The 19,675-nt window shown below is 35.9% G+C and overlaps 6 protein-coding genes across 9 annotated transcripts; 3 read left to right on the top strand and 3 right to left on the bottom strand.

The window, feature by feature from the left end:
• The first annotated feature begins 156 nt into the window (after positions 1 to 156).
• Positions 157 to 3,164, top strand: LOC18019162 (probable feruloyl esterase A). Of its 4 annotated transcripts, none has more exons than XM_024156375.1 (11): positions 157 to 174; positions 641 to 713; positions 954 to 1,033; positions 1,199 to 1,264; positions 1,354 to 1,401; positions 1,492 to 1,559; positions 1,649 to 1,721; positions 1,805 to 1,969; positions 2,066 to 2,260; positions 2,358 to 2,449; positions 2,669 to 3,164. In XM_024156375.1, exons 2-11 carry the CDS (start codon positions 644 to 646, stop codon positions 2,883 to 2,885), a joined length of 1,074 nt encoding a protein of 357 aa, XP_024012143.1. In that variant the 5' UTR covers positions 157 to 174; positions 641 to 643; the 3' UTR covers positions 2,886 to 3,164. The 4 variants fall into 4 exon arrangements, with proteins under 4 accessions (XP_024012143.1, XP_006400415.1, XP_024012142.1 ...); XM_006400352.2 differs by lacking the exon at positions 157 to 174 and adding an exon at positions 249 to 451; XM_024156374.1 differs by lacking the exon at positions 157 to 174 and adding an exon at positions 255 to 500.
• A 2,304-nt stretch (positions 3,165 to 5,468) lies between these two features.
• LOC18019163 (E3 ubiquitin-protein ligase MIEL1) lies at positions 5,469 to 8,406 on the top strand. The gene is made up of 12 exons (XM_006400354.2): positions 5,469 to 5,887; positions 6,256 to 6,343; positions 6,454 to 6,510; positions 6,610 to 6,642; positions 6,767 to 6,844; positions 6,933 to 6,976; positions 7,088 to 7,128; positions 7,220 to 7,302; positions 7,418 to 7,509; positions 7,630 to 7,699; positions 7,799 to 7,840; positions 7,927 to 8,406. The coding sequence occupies exons 1-12, from the start codon at positions 5,838 to 5,840 to the stop codon at positions 8,050 to 8,052; spliced, it is 804 nt and encodes a 267-aa protein (XP_006400417.1). The 5' UTR covers positions 5,469 to 5,837; the 3' UTR covers positions 8,053 to 8,406.
• Positions 8,407 to 8,503: 97 nt separating this feature from the next.
• Positions 8,504 to 10,001, bottom strand: LOC18019164 (divinyl chlorophyllide a 8-vinyl-reductase, chloroplastic). Its single transcript, XM_006400355.2, has one exon. It carries the CDS (start codon positions 9,888 to 9,890, stop codon positions 8,637 to 8,639), a length of 1,254 nt encoding a protein of 417 aa, XP_006400418.1. The 5' UTR covers positions 9,891 to 10,001; the 3' UTR covers positions 8,504 to 8,636.
• Positions 10,002 to 10,214: 213 nt separating this feature from the next.
• LOC112086853 lies at positions 10,215 to 10,517 on the bottom strand. Its single transcript, XM_024156919.1, has one exon. It carries the CDS (start codon positions 10,515 to 10,517, stop codon positions 10,353 to 10,355), a length of 165 nt encoding a protein of 54 aa, XP_024012687.1. The 3' UTR covers positions 10,215 to 10,352.
• Positions 10,518 to 13,171: 2,654 nt separating this feature from the next.
• LOC18019165 (inactive beta-amylase 9) lies at positions 13,172 to 15,604 on the top strand. Its single transcript, XM_006400356.2, has 3 exons — positions 13,172 to 13,577; positions 14,003 to 14,485; positions 14,574 to 15,604. The coding sequence occupies exons 1-3, from the start codon at positions 13,332 to 13,334 to the stop codon at positions 15,444 to 15,446; spliced, it is 1,602 nt and encodes a 533-aa protein (XP_006400419.1). The 5' UTR covers positions 13,172 to 13,331; the 3' UTR covers positions 15,447 to 15,604.
• A 34-nt stretch (positions 15,605 to 15,638) lies between these two features.
• Positions 15,639 to 17,967, bottom strand: LOC18019166 (tubby-like F-box protein 11). The gene is made up of 5 exons (XM_006400357.2): positions 17,547 to 17,967; positions 17,124 to 17,211; positions 16,852 to 16,981; positions 16,430 to 16,606; positions 15,639 to 16,181 (listed from the first exon to the last, which is right to left on the bottom strand). The coding sequence occupies exons 1-5, from the start codon at positions 17,841 to 17,843 to the stop codon at positions 15,710 to 15,712; spliced, it is 1,164 nt and encodes a 387-aa protein (XP_006400420.1). The 5' UTR covers positions 17,844 to 17,967; the 3' UTR covers positions 15,639 to 15,709.
• Positions 17,968 to 19,675: the final 1,708 nt, after the last annotated feature.

Consider the following 19,675-nt stretch of genomic DNA (forward strand, 5'->3'; position numbering starts at 1 on the left):
TACCTGATAAAATAATTTCTAGACAGATTGCAAAACATCATACCCTCTGAATTGTAAAGAGTCTTCAACAGAGTGGAATCTCCGTCTTCAGACACAAAGTTTCGCGGGGACAAGAGAAGAGCTTACGCAACCGAAGCTGAACATCGGAATTCTATAGTTCCGATAATACCCTTTGTAAGAGCTAACACGCGTCTCTCCTTCGCGTTTGCGTATTGAAACTGGAAAATCATAATTATAAATATCATATAAAAAAAGAAGAAGATAGAGGAGAATATTCCTAAACGATTTCTTCTTCCGCAATTCGCAATCGCATATTTTTCAACCAATCGGGGATTATATCCGATCATTGTCCTAGTCTCCTAGAATTTTCCCCATTTTTGCGTTCATAAAGGATTTGGTTCGCTTGCTTTGATCCTCAGTTTTGTCTTTTTTTTTTTTCTGGACTTAATTGGTAAATCTCTTTGGGGGCCTTTGCTCTAATCCTCCTTAGTTTGGGTTTCGTGAGTCTAGTTTTATAAGCTTAACTGTATTTTTGGGTTAATTTGCTTCCGAATTATGCTCTGTTTCAGCTCAATTTTCACCCTTGTTTCTTAATTGATGAACAGAAGATGATGTGGTTGTGCTTATTGTCTTCTTGCAGAATATGGGACAAAAGAGGTGCTTGTTCTTCCTGGCAATTTTTGCTTGTCTTCTTTTCTTTTCCCGTGGAAGAGGTAATAACGCAACTTGTCTAATGATTTCTGCATCTGTTTCCTTTCTTTAGACTTCAATTTTCAGCTCCCTCTCTCTCTTTTTTAGTCTCTCTGAGCCTAATTTAAGATAAGAAGCTTTTAAAGATGACAGTTTACTCTGGCTAATCTACAATCAGACCTGTATTCTCACTCTAGGATAATGATGTTTCATTAAGACTGAAAATTTTGAACTTATTGTGAGCTTCTCTCTTCTGATTGCAGTTCTTAATACGAGGAGCGATGATGGTCGACCTGTTTACAACCATACGCTTGCCTTAACACTTGTGGAGTATACTTCTGCGGTAAGTTAATGGCAAATTACTGCAGTGATAAAAAGGAATACTAGATGTTGCAAACACTTGCAACCTCTTCATGTTTTGATTTATCGTTATTTGCACTAGTAGAGAAGAGAGGTTATGCTGATAAAGTACGGCAGGTTGATAAATCAAGTTTATATATCTTTGCAGGTCTATATGTCGGACTTGACACAACTCTTCACTTGGACGTGCGAAAGATGCAATGGTTTGACAAAGGTATAAGGCAGATCACTGTTTGAAGCCAGAGTTTCTAAATAAGCTAGTAGCTTCAGTTGAGTATTCTAACGTTCTCTAGGATGTTGCAGGGTTTTCAAGTGATTGAGATAATAGTTGACATTGAGCACTGCCTACAGGTTTGCCATGTTTTCTTAAGCTATATTAGGACTTTCTGTTCTTTCGTTGAACAATCATGGATATCATTTCATTTTAACTTGTAACAACAGGGATATGTTGGGTGGGCTAAGGATTTGAATGCTATCGTTATTGCATTTCGAGGAACTCAAGAACACAGGTATTATTCTCGTCAATGTAATCTGATAAGCTACACATCTTTGCCTAAACTTGGTTGATGATGCTTAATCAAACCCAAAACTTGCGCAGCATACAAAATTGGGTCTCAGACTTGTTCTGGAAACAGCTCGATCTAAATTACCCTGATATGCCTGATGCAATGGTACGACTTTAACGGCAATTTTTTTTGTCATGGGGATTGTCATGTAGTAAGGTGGAATTTTTAATAGTTGACTACATTGGCAGGTTCACCATGGCTTCTACAGTGCTTATCACAATACTACTGTACGTCCTGCAATTCTGGGTGCAGTAAAACGAGCTAAGAAATCCTATGGGGCGAACATCAACATCATGGTGACTGGTCATTCAATGGGAGCAGCCATGGCTGCTTTTTGTGGGCTCGACCTAGTTGTAATCATACCTGACTTGAACTTTGTTATATCTTACTGTTATGTCCTTTGAAGTTGTTAATTGACTTCGATTGGGATGTGAAATTGTTAATCTCAGGTAAATGAAGGAGAAGAAAACGTCCAAGTTATGACATTTGGGCAACCTCGTATTGGGAATGCCGCTTTTGCATCATATTACAGTTTGCTAGTGCCTAATACCTTCCGGATCACGCATGACCGAGATATAGTTCCTCATCTGCCTCCTTACTTTTATCTTTTCCCTCAAAAAACATACCACCACTTCCCAACAGAGGTAACGTCTTTTACTATTATTATCTCAGCGTCCTCCGGTACATTTGTTGTTCATCAGAGTAACAGTTTTGAGATTTTTATGCAACATTTGGTTGCAGGTGTGGGTCAGAGATTTCAGTGTTTTGAAACATGTTCTTTTTGGTGTGGAGAAAGTTTGTGACAACACCGGTGAAGATCCTACTTGCTGCAGGTAACTATTCTTTTTTCAGGCAAATCGGAGCATACGATCATTATTTACTACCACTTTCTGCCTGAGGGATGACATGGCTTATGTTTGATGTTATGAATTGGGTGCAGGGCATTTTTACTATAATATTTACAACATGGCTTATGTTTTATGTTTTCACTTGGGTACATGACAGTTTTTGGACTTGAATCCAGTATAATTGTTGCACTTTTGTTCTCTCAGATCGGTAATGGGAACTAGCATATCCGACCATTTAAGTTACTTTGGGGTCGAGTTGATGTGTGAGACTTGGAGACAATGCAACATAGTGATGAGCCATGAGATGGAGAGTTACAGCAGGAAAGATTCAAAGGGTAACATATTCCTGTCGCGGACAGTTCCTTCAACGGAGGTGATTGAAACGAAAACTCTATCCAAAATCGGAATCTCTAGTCTATAGAAGCTGGTTGATTCGAGTGTTGAACAAGAATTGCTTGCTTAGAAGGGAGAGGTTGGGAGATTCAGATGTGGAGAAAGAAGAAGTGTTCTTTGATTCTTTGTGGTCGTGAAAGAAACTGTACATATAATAATCAAGACTCTGTAAATAGTCTCGTAGGTTGATAGCATGTTGTAAGAAAAAAAAACACCAGGTTAAATCTTTAAATCCATATCTTCACATGGATATTGAAATCAACTATGTAAATACGTGAATGAATATCCAATATCTATGGATGATGAATTTCTGTGTTATATAATATTCACACATCTCTTTAGTTTCCACCAATTAAAAGATGACATATAATTGGAGCTCCAAAGAGATAAATGTTTTTCTTATCTACATGCTTCAGAGATGGTTGTTAAACTGTTTAGTAGCGGATAGATTCGATTTTTATGATTCAACATTCTAATTTAATCACTATCTTTCTGTGTTCCTTTTTTGGTTTTTTCTTTTCTTTCAAATGCATCATTTGTTGTTTCATCTTCTTCTACCTCCATTTGACTATGTAGGGAACTGTTGAAAATGATGCACCATTAACTTGACAAAAACACTCTACAAAGTACTCTGATGAACTCGTTCCACATAAAGTGTTTGGACTAATCGGGTCTTCAAGATAAACTCTATCTGAATTTGTCTTATTTTTCAATGGAATATGGACTGATTTAGGCCTCCAATCGAGCTGATACGTGAAAATTCTTCGAAATATACGTTATTTACGCAAAAAAATTGCCTTTATCGTTTTTATTCACATAAAACCTTTTTTTGTTTATCGGTTTAGTTATTCTTTCAACAGCAAATACTATTTAATTGTATACATTTTTATGATATGCGAACCCTATCGCCATGCATTATTTTATATTGTAAATTATAATTTAATAGTAGAAGCCTCATTTGTAGGGATAGAGATCTGAATGTCAAGTGGCCTACATGTATTGTAAAGATGTACACGAAACGAATGCTTTTGTAGCCTTTGACTAACATTCTCCACATCCCACGTCATTTTATATATATATTCCTTTTTTTTTAAGTTAAAAATTATATGTTAGTAACCCCATGAGATTTCAACTAACTGTTTGTAATCTGGTTATACCGGAGATTCGAGCCTGTTAAACTATTACTTTTTTTCTTTGAATTTATGGCTCGAGTTAAGACTGGAATTCACCTTTCTTTTAAATATCACATAGGTTCACTTGTTGAGATATCTACTCCGGATTCATATGTTATAACTTATATTAGCATATAAAAGTTGTATAATAAGTCAAAATATGATTGATTAAACGTTTAAAATCTATTATATCAATTTTACAGTGAAATAAGCAAAAAGAAAGTATTTTCCACAATTCAGCAACAATAACAACACTAATATCTATGACACGATCGAGTCTAATTTGTCAAATATCTATACAAGCAAACAAAGTAAAATGAACAAAACCAAAATATATTTTTTAACAAAAAAAATCAAAATATCATTACTGTTCTGCAAATTTCTGATTTATTTATTTCTCGCAAAAATATAAATGATTTTTTCGTATTTTAACTGGTCAAAAGAATGGATATGGAATACCGGAATAGCTACATATGTTCCCTTCCATTCTTTTTTTTTTCTTTTCAGTTTTCACATATGTTTTTCAACCAGATACTATTTGCAGCCTACGGATAATTAACACACAATATGTCGTAAAAAAAATTAACACACAATATATTTTGTTCATCGTTTCTATATTCTATATTTTATTTTCATTTTTAGTAATCATAACTATTAAGATGGATAGGTTCGAAGTACCATCACGTGGTCCAATGGGTTTGGTGGGGGCAATGTAACTGACTCAAGCAACGAACACTTGACCTTTTTTATCGCAGGATGCAACTCACTGTACTACCATTGTCTTCAAAATGATTATCCATATCTTTTGTTTTCGCCAAACCTAACATATTTTTAAATAAAATAAATAAAAAGTAGTATAATTTTAAATTTTGGTTATAATACCAAAAAAATTATAAACTTCAACAGTCAACACAAATTGATTTTTAGCTACAGTTCCAGTAACATTTGTAATTCTGCATGTTGTAAAAGATTTTAATTCCAATAGGTTTTGCAAATTTAGATAGAAGACATCTTTTGTTGTAACTTCTTATTAATTTTAGGACATCTATTATTAAAACAAACAAAAGATTATTATGGTTTAGGGTTTAGGCCCTTTTTATAATAGTATACTATGTTCGAGAAACTCAAAGAAAACAAAAATACTGGCAGCATGTTTTAGAAAATTTCTTGAAAAAATTACTAACTTTAGTCGTCCGAAAACCCAATTGGTAAACAAATAGGTCATTTATTATCTCTTTACTAAATTTACAATTTACAAAATGTGTCTTTTTTATTATAAAGAAAGTATTGGGGGATAAATAGAAGGAATTGTCTGCTAAGATAAACGATCGAGAACTGTGATTGGTCAATAATTCGGCGCTCTCTGTTACGGTTGCATCCATGTCATCCCAACTCCCTCCACCTTCTTCACCTTATCTCTCTCTCCCTTAATTGATTCCGTTTCTTTAAAGCTACACAAATCTCACGAACTCCCAAGCTAACAACATTCAAAAGGAGAGAGAGAAAGAGAGAGAATAAAAGTAAAAAAGATCCAAGCTTTTACTTTCTTTCTCTCTTTCATTTCTGTAAAACGGAAGATTGAATAATTTGTGGGTTTATCTTCTTCTATAAAAACAAGGCGTGGGGTCTGATTTCATTCCTGGCCTAGCGATTCCGATAAAACTATCGGCTTCGAAGCCCATTCAATCAATCTAAATCCTTTTCTTTACAAAATATATATATATAGAGAGAGAAGAGTTTACCTTTTCCAATCTCTATCTCTCTCTCTCCTTCTCTCTCTCACTATCGGCTTTTCTCCTCCTGTTATCATGGAAGCTTCACCCAATGATCGCCTTCATTTTGGCAAGATGGGTTTCGGGTAAAGAAAATACTCTGTTTCTTTCTTCTCTTTTAATCTCTAAGTGTCTGCTGTAACAGATCAGTGTTTCCTGGTTTGTGGCCTTTGTGGGTCGTCTCTCGTTTTCACGTTATGGTCCACGACGATTCGTCTCTTCTGCTTTGTGATCTCGTAGACTCCAATAATCTTAAGCTCTGATTCATAAAGTTTCTTCCTTTTTGCACATCTGATTCATGGGTTTTCATCTGTTCTTGATTCAGATAAACCCGATCGATTCTTGTTTTTCTTGTTGTTGCTTTAAACCATAGATCTGTCTCGATCCACAGATATTGAATCCAGTTTAACCGTTTCTGATCCATATCAAATCGTTTCTCTTCCATGTGTGATAGGTGTGAGCATTACAGGAGGAGATGCCTAATCAGAGCTCCATGTTGCAACGAAGTCTTCGCTTGTCGCCATTGTCACAACGAGAGCACTGTATGATCTCAATTAATTACAGTCCTAAATTAATTTTCCCGGGAAAATCCCAACCGTAAACCTGATTTTTAAGTTTGAAATATTCCTTCGTAAATTTCTGTATGTTTCAGAGCACATTGCGTAATATCTATGACCGTCACGAGCTTGTTCGTCAAGACGTTAAACAAGTACGATATCATCTTCTTGATTGAATTATGTGATCTTACCAAATTCACGTTTTTGTCTTCTAATTTGTTGCGTCTTGCGGCGTTTTTTTTCTTCTGCAGGTAATTTGTCTTGTTTGCGATACAGAGCAGCCGGTAATTCTCATCATTATAGTCTGAATTGCTTTTAACATTTCTTGTGAGTTAGATAATGATCACTTTCGATGTTTTAGCTCTCTGCATCGCGTGTGAATTTGGGTTTGTTTCAACGTGTTTTTAGGTAGCTCAAGTTTGCTCCAACTGTGGTGTCAAAATGGGAGAATATTTCTGCAATATCTGCAAATTCTATGATGACAATGTAAAGAACTTTGATTTTTACACCTGTTTAAATCTTTTCCTTGTCGATATTTTGATTCTTATCGTTGCTTCTATTTGTCCTGTTTCAGACTGAAAAACAACAGTTCCACTGTGATGACTGTGGGATTTGCAGGTTAGAATCTTTCTTCATACAGTATAATAGATTATCTTCCTCTTTATATTGATCCGTTTGAAGTATGTGATTATTTTTTTTCTTTTTGCGGCAATTCTTGGTGTGTTGCAGAATTGGTGGCCGTGAGAACTTCTTCCATTGCAAGAAATGTGGTAAAGAAAAAGCACTGAACTTTTCTTTCTATGTTAACCAGTTTGAGTCATAAGTTGTTGACTCGTAAAACTATCCATTTCTTGCCTTTAGGATCATGTTATGCGATCGGTCTGCGTAACAACCATCGGTGCGTTGAGAATTCAATGCGGCATCACTGTCCCATCTGTTACGAGGTATGTATGTTAAGGCTACTTAACTTTTCAACAGTAAAAATCGATATTTTCACAGGAAAACATATCGCGGTTTTAGCAAATTGTGTGTGTGAGTGAAAAAGCTTTTTGGCTGCAGTACCTATTTGACTCTCTAAAGGACACAACAGTGATGAAATGCGGACACACGATGCACTGTGAATGCTACCACGAGATGATTAAGCGTGACAAGTAACTCTTATTTTATTTTATTTTTCGTTTTCTCACAGTTAATTATGTCTCTGCTTCAACCGCAAAGTGGGTTTTTTTGGGGTAGTTGTGATGATTTTGAAATGTGTGAATTTTGCGTAGGTTTTGTTGTCCGATTTGCTCGAGGTCTGTGATTGATATGTCAAAAACATGGCTGAGAATGGATGAAGAGGTTAGTTTAAATCCATTGTTGAATCTTTGAAGTACATATGTTAAAAAATATGCAAATCAATTGCTGAAGAATATCAAATTGTCTCATTTGTTTCCTTAGATCGAAGCCACTGCTATGCCTTCAGATTACCGCGACAAGAAGGTAAATAACTAAAGACTGGTAAAGCACTTTCACGGAATTGACATCAAAGTTGAATACTTTCTGATAAGATTCTGCGGAAATCACAGGTTTGGATACTATGCAACGACTGTAACGACACAACAGAAGTGTACTTCCACATAATCGGACAGAAATGTGGACATTGCAGATCTTACAACACGAGAGCGATTGGACCTCCTGTTCTTCCTCAATGACAGAACCAAGATCTCTCATGTATTGCCACCAGAAAGTAAGCAAGAACATTTTTTGTTGCAGAAAAATTTGGTGCTGATGATCGGTTATAACATAAAGAAAAGAAAAAAAAAAAAAACAGAAAAGATTGATGATCAATATGTATTGGTCACAAAAGTAAAACACACATTTGTCTTCCTCATGATTTGATTTGTTGTTGTTCTTATATGGTTATATTTTACCATCTATGCTTGGGTGTTTGGAAAGTGAGGATTATGTGTAATACTATCTATGTATTCTTGACCCAGGAAAATTACCTGGATATAATGTTTTCAGAGACTTGTCGAAAACTCAGGTTTTGGAGAGTCTATTTCGATTAAGTAGCCTCATTCCTTTAAATTACTGTCTCAACCTTAGTGTATAATTTGATACTTTGCTACATGTTCTTCTCCTTTTCTCTCTGCAAAAGAGCTATTACTTTTAGACCCAATGTCTCTGCAACTTGTGTTTCCTTATTGTTGTTGCAGTCAATGAATACAGATTTTAATATTTATAATCTCATCAGTTACATACACATCCAAGCTCAATATTGCATAAACTTTCACCACTAGAAAAACTGTTCGCCGAGCTCTTGACCCGCCATTCCTTCTCTGATCACTTTCTTAAAGAAATCCTCAAGCGTGTCTTTCCCGTAACTCGGTGTCTTCTCTTCGCTATACTCTCCAGTCTCTGGATCAAGAATCAACATACTCTCCGCGGCGTAATACCTCCCGATCTTCCCAAACTCAGCAGCTTCTCCAACCGAAGGAAAGATCTTTGCGAGAAAATCAAGAACTCCAATCGCGAAATCCATGATCTCTATAGGTACTTTCAAGAACTTAGGCTCTCTCCCAAGAATCCTGAACAAGATCTCTCCTTGCTCCATTGGCGTTAAGGCCTTCCCTGGTCCACCAATAGGCAAAACCTGATTGATCTTGTCCTCTTCCAACACGCAGTCAGCTATAAACGCTGCTAAATCCTGCTCGCTGATCGGTTTACAAGCGCATAGCTTACCGTCTCCGAACATCACATACGGTTTCCCATCTTTCACAATCTCTACTTGACCACCTAAGCTCTTGAAGAAAGCTGTTGGTCTCACAATACTGTAAGTAAAGCTCGGGTCTTGGCTCTCTGCTAAATCCATCAGTTCTGCTTCGAACTTGAGCTTCGCACGCTGAAACTCCAAGAGAGGCTTCTGCACACAGATCGCAGAGAGCAAAACGAAATGCTTCGCACCGAATTTCTTACCAGCGAAAAGACTGTTTTTTGTGGCTTCGTAATCGATCTTCCACGAGTCCTTGATCCCTCCATTACGGCTAGCGAGACAGGAAACAACAACGTCGATGCCTAAACCTAGATCCTCAACAGATTTCTCAAGAGCATCTAATTGAGTAACATCTGAGAAACACACATTCGCGCCTTGAAGTTGATTCAGCGTCTCTTGCTTGTCGTTTTTCCCTCTGATCCCACTCTTCTCTCTCGCGACAGCAATCACATTGAACCCTCTTTTGATAAGCTCTTTCACTACGAATCTACCTATGTACCCAGTCGAACCAACCACCAGAACGTTTATATCGCTGGGGTTTTTGTTCCTGAAGGAAGACGATGTAGCGATTTCTGAGATTCCCGCGTCTAGAGATGAAATTGGTTTGAGTCTCCTCCTCCTGAATCTTAGATTCGTCGAGGATTCATGGATTTGGAAAGTTGAAGTTAAAGCAGACGAATTTACCTGAATCTGTGAAACGAGTTTGGAATCTCTGAAGAAGCTTTTAGGTTTGGGTGAGTATGAAGCGAATACGTTGAAGGAAGCACAAAGGGACATTCTTTAAAAATCGCTGTACAATGCTGTTTCGATGATGAGAAAATGAGAGGGAAAGTGCGAGAAAGCCAAGGAATTTATTTTCAAGAGACGAAGTGTAGTGATGATATGTGAGACCACTGGATAATATGATTCGTTTGATCTTCTTCTTCTTCATCCCCAAACACAAACAATATAATTTTCAATATCGCCCCGCATATATTAAGCTATTTCAAAATTACCCCGATAGTTTAGTATTGGTAAAATTTCGGAGGAATTTATGTGCTATATATCATTCTGATCCATCAATTTTGGTATAAAAAAAAAAGCCTTAATTCATCACTAATCAAGAACCAAAGCCAAAATATCTTTTATTTATCAGTAACCAAGAATCAAAACATACATTTATAAAAAAAGAATCCGAAGAAATCTTTTTATTTTTTGTAGAGTTGTGATTTGATATATAGATGTCAGATGATATACCGGTCAACGGCACCGGACAACACGGACGGCTGTACGGCGTTCATTGGAGGTGCAGACGGCCATGAGAGAGAGACAGACGACCAGAATGATGATGAGATGTGTTATTAAACTCGAACCATCATCGTCACCACCACCACCACAACACGAAGACATACACATGCCACCCATTCTTCTTAATTGTGTCCTTAAAGATCCAATATGGTGAGTCTACGGAAGAGGAGATGAATTGTGGCAGATGAGAAGGATTTGTGTTTGATGAGTTTATGATTGGTAATTTGGGTTTTAAAATGGTTTTTGTTGGACTTGTAACAGCCAACTTCTTGTTTTAATTAATTATGTATAAATCTATGTTTTAATATGTTTTTTTTTTGTTTTGTTTTTATTTACCTATATTTTGATGGTCCGGAGACTTAAGACATTAGACATGGTCTCTCGTCAATGTATAATTAACTAGTCGACATTGTGTTTCTTTAATGTGTTGTTACGTACGAAATTACTCGATCAAGTAATTATGTTCTTAAAAAGATGATTTAAGTCGTGGTCTACTGTATGTATTCCTTTTCTACATTGACACTTTAGTTATCAGGAAAAGTTATGTTTTCTTAATTAGCCAGATTGAGTCTAATGATTTTGTTTGGTTTTGATCGTACACGATGGTTTATTTTTTACGAAAGTTTTAACTTTTTGAGATCAAAGCAGGTTAATTACCAACGTCCAATCGCGGATGAACTTGTTACAAACTTACAATCGTTAAATATGTTGGGCGTGAACGTGACTGACGTGTGAAGCACAACTCACATGCAACTTGAAAATATTTGGGTTGGGCTTACATATCTAAAACACCATTTGACCCAACACTTCCAGTTTCGCTAAAGATTGAGAATTGCTAAAGCATTATCTTTCAACTAAGGATATATAACACTTTTTCTTTAACTATACCTCTGTAAGTAATACTAAGTACATATCGAGAAAAGGAAAAAATAAAACGTTCACTTGGAGTGAACATAAGTACACAACTATCACTGGAAGTGAAAAACGTTCTTAATCGAATAGACTATCAGTGACTTAAAAAAAGGCCAAGTTCTCAGTGGCTTGAGAATTTGCTAGGTGGATCTCAGAGTTCCTGTCTTGTATTTGTGGATAACACCATTTACATTGAAGTCTTAGTTAGTTTATGTTAACTGTCTTAAGTACAAAAAAAAAAATCAATTAAGATTTCAGGCCACGTTTTATTCAGTAGTGGAAAAACACTTTTTGATCACTGATCAGAGGTGAAGATAATTTACACTCGCTCTTATAACTTTCTGATGTTATGTTTCTGAATTTACTGAATAAATTAACCGTAAACGTTAGGAAATATGATTTTAATTCGCTCTGTCTTTGACTGCAAAACCTACAGAAACTAAAAACAAACTAAAGAAACGAAAAAACTACGAGATATATAGATTAATATTTTTCTAAAAAGAAAAACTAAACAAGTTATAAGAACCACACAGAGATCTCTAGAGAAACAGGGGGCAGCGAGAGAGAGAAGATGTGGTCGATTAAAAAAAAAGAGTCGCAGCCTCACAGTACTACAGAATCTGAGGGACATAGTTGCATGGACCTGACTCAGCGTGGATATTTAAAACCTCCCATATTACGACACGTGGCAACTTGTCTGAACCCGTACGTTGATTCAAATCACACCCAGTGAAAATTTAATTATTTAAAAAGTCCCACCTCGTCATTGACAACTTGACTTGACGTGGCCTTCTTAAATTACCACGTCGATTTTTCTCGGGACAATACAATGATATTATCCACTTGATCTGTTTTTGTTTTTAAGCGTATCATCGATGTTTCTAACTATACGAGTATCATTGTGTTTTTCCAATAATGCATCATGCATGGAAATAATTTGTTGTTTTTTTGTTGATAAAGGAAATAATTTGTTGTTCCTTCGACTTGATTGTATTCTTAGGCCATGCGGCCATGCCCATCATAATACTGGGGGAAGCAACATTTAGAAAATACATTTTAATAGTTTTATATAATGTAGAGTATAGTCACCAATCAGAACGGTTCTGGATATGTGATTCACTGAATCTATTTATCCAGCTAATATAGGTTTATACATTTAATTTGGATAAGATTCAATTGTCTCGATACTCCAACTGTACTTAACCAACTTGACATAGAATATAACTCTAACTTCAAAACATAAACTGTAGAATAATAGTTGTAATTAAAAGGAACAAAAATTGTTAGCCAAATTTCATATTATTAGTGTATGCTGGTTCATTCGTTTGTAGTGAGGTTATGTCTCTGCGAGGGTTTATTTTTCAACGACCATTTTTTTGGTTATTTTCTAACTTTCTTACTAAAAAAAAAATCTGTTAAGGTTTCACCATTATTATAAAATTAAGTATTTTAGTCCATTGTCATGATCTATTTTCTTTGTTTTCTTTTGACAGCTCTATCTTTCTTTTTGACGCAGATATATTGTCTATTGATCTGTATCATTCATTTTTTTCTCCATTGAACTATACCACTAGAAATACTTTTCTGTATAATGTTTGCTTGGTTGACGAAGAAAAATATGGCATGCTTTCCTTAATAATTCAATATTTGTGGTCGCATTTTAAACATCAATATTGTCATTAAATGCGGCAAAAGAAAAAGAAAAACGAAAAGGCAATTATAAGCGGCTACAAGTATGGGAGCATTCTGGTGATGACACGTGTAGTGTCCACGAGAGCACCGTTTATCCACTAGGCTTTCTCTTTCCTAATTCTTCTTTCTTATATAACCAAACCCAAAATCCTCAAGAAATCCACAAATAACTTTTTTTAAAAAAAATTTGTAATTCATTTTTCTTTGCTACTAATTTGGCTATTTTGGTGAGATTTGGATAAAGGATAAGGATCTCTTTTTCGCTTTACTTTTCTCTCTTTCCCTCTTCGATCTCTCGATTCTGTATCGATTTTTCTCTTTTGTCAAATGGAAGTTTCAGTGATTGGAAATCCTCAAGCAAGGATCTGCAGATCAGAGTTAGTGTATAGGGAGCTCGGATTTAGATTTGGGTCCGAAGTAATCTCCGGTGAATCGAGAAATCGGGTTAGTTTCAGGAGCCAAATCTCGAAACTGAAGGAGATTGGGATCCGGTGCTCATCTAGGTCTGTCAAATGCGAAGCCATCATCTCCGATCAAGTCCCGTTTCTGAATTCCACTCCAAAATCTAGATCGGTAATTATTCTCTTCTCTTCTTCCTCGATTGCTATTGTTCTTAACTTTTATTAATTCAAAATGCTTCAGATTTATTCAGACCCTGTGATTTGTTATGAACATTTGCTTAGACTTGAGATAGTTCATTTGGGTTTGACTGTCGATTCGTCTTTCTCTAAATTTATCATTTCCCGGGAAATCTGCTGAAATCGGATTAAAAAAGTCTCCTTTTTCCCGTGATATATAATACCCATACATTTTAAATGAGTAATGATTCTTATATAGCAGTGTTCAGTGATCCTAATTCAGATTAGCGCCTAACTTAGCAAAATTTAGTTCTTCATCTGTTATCCAATTCTGAACAAGTTGGTAAATGAGCTAGGTGAAGCGTGCTTCCTCTTTGAAGGGTGAATATAAACTTGTTTTCATTGTTTCCTTTGTTGCAGCTTGAGAGCGTAAAATTATTTGTTGGGCTTCCACTGGACACAGTTTCAGACTGCTACAACGTGAATCACATGAAAGCCATCACGGCTGGGCTCAAAGCTTTAAAACTACTTGGTGTAGAGGGAATTGAGTTACCAATCTTCTGGGGAGTGGTTGAGAAAGAAGCTGCAGGAAAATATGAATGGTCAGGCTACTTAGCAGTGGCAGAGATTGTGAAGAAGGTGGGACTAAAGCTTCACGCTTCACTCTCTTTCCACGGATCAAAAGACCCGGAAATAGGTCTCCCTGACTGGGTGTCAAAGATCGGCGAAGCTGAACCAGGGCTCTATTTTACAGACAGATATGGAAACCAGTACCATGATTGTTTGTCGTTTGCAGTCGATGATGCTCCTGTTCTTGATGGGAGGACTCCTATGGAGGTTTACAGAGGTTTCTGCGAGAGCTTCAAGTCTGCTTTCTCAGATTACATGGGAAATACAATCACGGTAATCATATCAGACTTTGCTTTGCATTTACTTTCTCAAGTTGTCTACTCTGGTTTTGGTTCCTGATTTTTTGCTCAATGTTTTACAGGGAATCACATTAGGTATGGGACCAGACGGTGAGCTGAGATATCCTTCTCATCAACACGACGACAAGTTCTCTGGTGCTGGAGAATTCCAGTGCTACGACAAATACATGCTTTCTGCTCTTAAACAGTACGCTGAATCCACAGGAAACCCTCTTTGGGGACTTGGTGGTCCACACGATGCTCCTACTTACAATCAACAGCCTCATTCCTCTTCTTTCTTCTCAGATGGCGGGTCCTGGGAATCTCAATACGGTGATTTCTTCTTATCTTGGTACTCGTCTCTTCTCATCTCCCATGCAGACCGAGTCCTCTCTGTTGCCTCATCCGCATTCAACGGAAGTGGAGTGTCTGTGTGTGGGAAGCTACCTCTCTTACACCAATGGCATAAGCTAAGATCTCAGCCTTCTGAGTTAACAGCTGGATTCTACAGCTCTAATGGGCAGGACAGGTACGAGGCCATCGCAGAGATCTTTGCAAAGAACTCTTGTAGAATGATAATACCTGGAATGGATCTATCGGACGAGCACCAACCACCGGAATCTCTCTCGAGCCCCGAGTCATTACTTGCCCACATCAAAACATCCTGCAAGAAACAAGGAGTGGTTGTGTCAGGGCAAAACTCGTCCGTCCCGGTCCCTGGTGGGTTCGAGAGGATCGTTGAGAATCTAGAAGATGAGAATGCAGGAATTGATCTGTTCACTTACCAGAGAATGGGAGCACGTTTCTTCTCTCCGGAGCATTTCCATGCTTTCGCAGTCTTTGTCCGGAACATGAACCAATTCGAGTTATCCTCACAAGATCAAGCAGGAGAGAATGTGGCCGAGTCATTAAGCATAGGTTCAGGCACTGGTGCAGCTAGTTTGCAAGCCGCTTGATGAAAATGCAGATTCATATTTGTATATAGATTTAAAAAAGCCTCCTGTTTTTTTTAGCCTTTATATAGATGTTGTCATATTACTGTAAAATTATTTGTATCCATGTCTTCACAATACATAAATCCTGAAGCGTTATCAGATACAACATATGATTTTTTTAAAAGGCATCACAATTTACACAATGCAACAAAATACTCTTTAAAAGCTAACCTCAATAAAATTCTTACAAATCATTCACAACAAGTTGATGAAAAAAAGAAAAATCATTCACAAGCGATTCTAGTCTCAAAGCTGCTCAAGCAAATGGCAAAAGCCTGGAAAGCAGAGATAGGGTATCCATAATCCATCGTGAACATATCTTTACCGACTTTCCCAAACTGCAGTATTATCCGTTCGCTCTGCCTCTCCGGTGACAATCCCGTGCCACCGCCACCGCCACTGCTAGCTGCCGCCGCCACCAGCTGAAAGTTCTTCACTGAAGCCACTGTGACACGACCATGGAAATTCAAGCACCAGCAACGTAGCTGCTCGTGCCACCGTGGTGTCTTGTTGCTCAGCACTAATGGTGTCTCTTTCAGGTGGCTCGAGCCGCTGCGTAATGGTTTTGATTGAGACCTGGAAAAAGCTGACCGAGTACCGAGGAAAGGAAACTCTGATGGTTCTGAAACTACTCCTCGAAGCTCCATTGCACTTGTAGGTATTGTATCCATCACACATTGCATCTTTCTTGGTCCCCTATTAATACCATCAAGAGATTACATATCAGATGTTCTCGAAACCAAAGGTTACGAATTTGGATGAACTAAGCCGAGCCGGAACAAAAGATATGTATTCTGTAAATATACCGATTAAGACCTTAATTTCTTTGAGAACTCGTCCAAAGAAATGATACTCTCTGTTCAATAGTTCGAACCATTTTCATTTTGCAGTAACTCTTAGAAAAAAGTAATTAAATTGAGACAACAAACATTTGGAGTCATTACCGAGATCCTAAGACGTTCAATTCGTATGTGATATGAGCAACGGGGTAACTTCCAAGAGGAACTTTTAGTGAAGCTTTTGTGGGATTAGAAGATCGGTTCCTCCTCAGCTTCGCGGGTCTTGTTGAAGGCAGAAGATTTCCGTCAAAGACTGTGAATTTGGTTCCTAGGAAGTTCGATCTTCGACAAGTTTAGAAAGAGCAAAAATATCAACAAGAGTTCACACATATTTATCAACATAACAGAAAAAATAAAACGACAAAGAACCTCCAGTGGAACCGTATTTAGTTTTATTTAGACTTCTAATTTATCAGTGCCACAAGCTCAAAATGCTAAGAATAGTATAAGACTCTTTAATCAATACTGAAAATTGCAATCCTTTTTAGTACACTCTAACTCACTATTGTTTGATCGTATATACGCACCTCACTTTGCCAACATACGCATGGCTTCTCCTCGACATATCATCAGAACGCAAAGAAATAATGTAATCAGTGCAAGTTGTGTGCTTCAACTTAGAAGCAGCAAGCAGAAACTTCCCATCATCCGTTAAAGCTGCACGGACACGAAAAAGAAAGATGTCAATCAAACAAATGCAGAACCGAGAAAACGAGAAGAACAAAAAAACAGACTCCAATAGATATGTTTTGTCGATTACAAAAAGAGAAGAAGAGATTAAACAGAGATAGATGCTTACAGTTGGTTAATCCGAGATATAGATGATATGATTGTGTAGCTCGGTTACGTTTGATGAAGCACTGAACCAGAGAGTCCCTTGGGCCAGGCTGCACAACGATACACACCAACAAAAAAAAACAATCCTTTTCGATTAAACAACATTCGAAGAACTACACAAGAACCCAACACATACAATCAAGAAAATGCTCATATATATCTCTGGTTTAAATAATCAATGTCATAGTTTAGATTAGGAGCTACTCTTCGTTTCAGAGCAAATACAAACGCAAACGCTCTCAGTCACATCAAAATTCAGTCATCCATTTCTCTAGAATTTGAAAATGATCAACAAAAATCGTAACTTTATGTCTTAATTCAATCAAAACAGACATATGCACACACAAGAGATGTATAAACAGAGAGAGTGATTGTGACTGAAAACCTGCTTGAGAGAGATGGGGAAAGTCAATTTGGCAGAGATCTCAGGGACAGTGACGGTTTCGTTCATTAGTAGCCGCCAGCCGCGGCAGACGCCGGCGCAAGCAACCACGCTGCGTCGCGACGGCCACCCGCCACCGTCAGCCGCCTCAACCCTGATCAGAATCTCCCTTAAAAGCTCTTCAGGGATCTCTGACCAGCGATGAGCTTCCGATGAAGCAGGAGTGGAGTCGGCGGCAAGGTCGTGCACCACACGATGCGACCTCGAGCGCATCTCTAGGAATAAGCTTCGTATGGTCATGCGACTTATCAAGAAGAAGATATGATTAGAAGGATTCAGCCTCAGGAGAGAATGAATGATTGAGAGGTTTTAGGTGGAAGAAGAAGAAAGTGGTGGTGGTGTTGTTGAAAGGAACAAAAGTAGATTTTTACAATTATTGAAGATAGTTTCCTTCTACTAAGAAATTTGGTTGTGGAAATGTGTTTTTTTGTTTTCTTTGCATTTTTTTGGTACTTAAATATGTAAATTATAGTCCGACAAAAATAATAGTTACATTTTGACGTTTGTACTATAGTTGGCAAAGGGGGGTACATTTATAAATGGAAAAAGAAGGCGACAACCAATGCATATATTAACTCAAAAAATTATATTTATTTGATTTGAAAACTCAAAACTGTATTGGAATAGTTTGTTTTGTTATTTCTTTTCTTGAGAAACTGTTTGATTTTTTTTTTGTTGTTATATATATTTCAGATGATCTTTCTGAAAAACATTTTCTTTGTTTATTTTGATATCGAATTAAAAATCAATCATCTTCATAAATTCATAAATTCATAGGATGACAACAACATTTGTACTTTTGTTTTAAACACCAACTAGATTTTACTCCGTGCATTTCGCACAGGAATTTTGTTTTAATTAAAATTTGTTATTTAATTTATGTTTTCTTTATAAAATATAATTTTTTAATAAGTGATAAAAAATTATATTTAAATATAATTTTTTTATTTTTTTCAGTATTATTATAATCGCTATGATCATAAAAACATAATTTTAATTCGGTTAATTTATTAATTTAAAAGTGACCATTATTATAAAAATATATTTCTAACTCGCTCGTTTTATTAATCCGAAAAAGACAATGATTATAAAATTATAATTCTAAACCGTTCGTTTATATTACTTTATAATATAAATATTTACTAATGTTGAAATATTTTTTTCCTAATATCTTAAATGTTTTGATAACCTAACTCCGCATAAAACCATAATTATAAAAAAAACTTAACTTGTTTTATTAAATTATTATATAATATTAATATTTATCTATTTTTAATATGTGAAATTTTAATCTAATACAATATGATTAAAAAAATATAAGAAGATATTTATTAAATTCATATATATTATTCTGAAAATTTTATTTGAATTTCAAATGTTAAATTAAATCTAACATATATTTAAAAAAGTTTATTTAAATTAATATCTATAGACTATAGATATAACCTATATTTAAAGAAACTTTTAATTATCTAAATTAATATTTAATTTTTAGAATTAAATTTATATATATATATATATATATTTTATTTATTAAAAAAAAGTTTTAGATGTGTTTAGAAACAAGTATTAAAATTGTTTCTGTTTTAATATAATAAATATTTATACATTTAATTTATTTAATTCGTTCCAATCAAGCGCAAACTGTTCTTTTGATAAGAAAATGTAGAAAGGGTGAGTATATATATTATTACAGTTAATTTACCTCTTGAAAAATACAATTCTGGTTATTGATGATAAAACCTATAGTGGCTGAGAAATCGGTGGGTTGGATAAGATTTCGGGTTTGTCAATAATTTTTTTAAAATATGTGTTTATTTTTTGTAAATAAGTTTAAAATTAGATAATTACTTCAAATCACATATATAATTTGTTATTCTATAATGTTAATTTAAATATTCATATCGCATACAACTTTTTTTTAAAGAAAAAAAAGCCAACGAAGCTCATGGGCTATATATAAATAGTAAAAAAAGTATGATATTATAAGGAGGTCCATGCATGGGGACCCACTTAGAAATAATATCTAACCATCGCTCCTAAATTACTAGAAGTAGTAGGCCATGGCCCTC

The sequence above is a fragment of the Eutrema salsugineum genome, unplaced genomic scaffold (assembly GCF_000478725.1).
Source record: "Eutrema salsugineum unplaced genomic scaffold, Eutsalg1_0 scaffold_2, whole genome shotgun sequence".
Taxonomy (NCBI): Eukaryota; Viridiplantae; Streptophyta; class Magnoliopsida; order Brassicales; family Brassicaceae; genus Eutrema; species Eutrema salsugineum.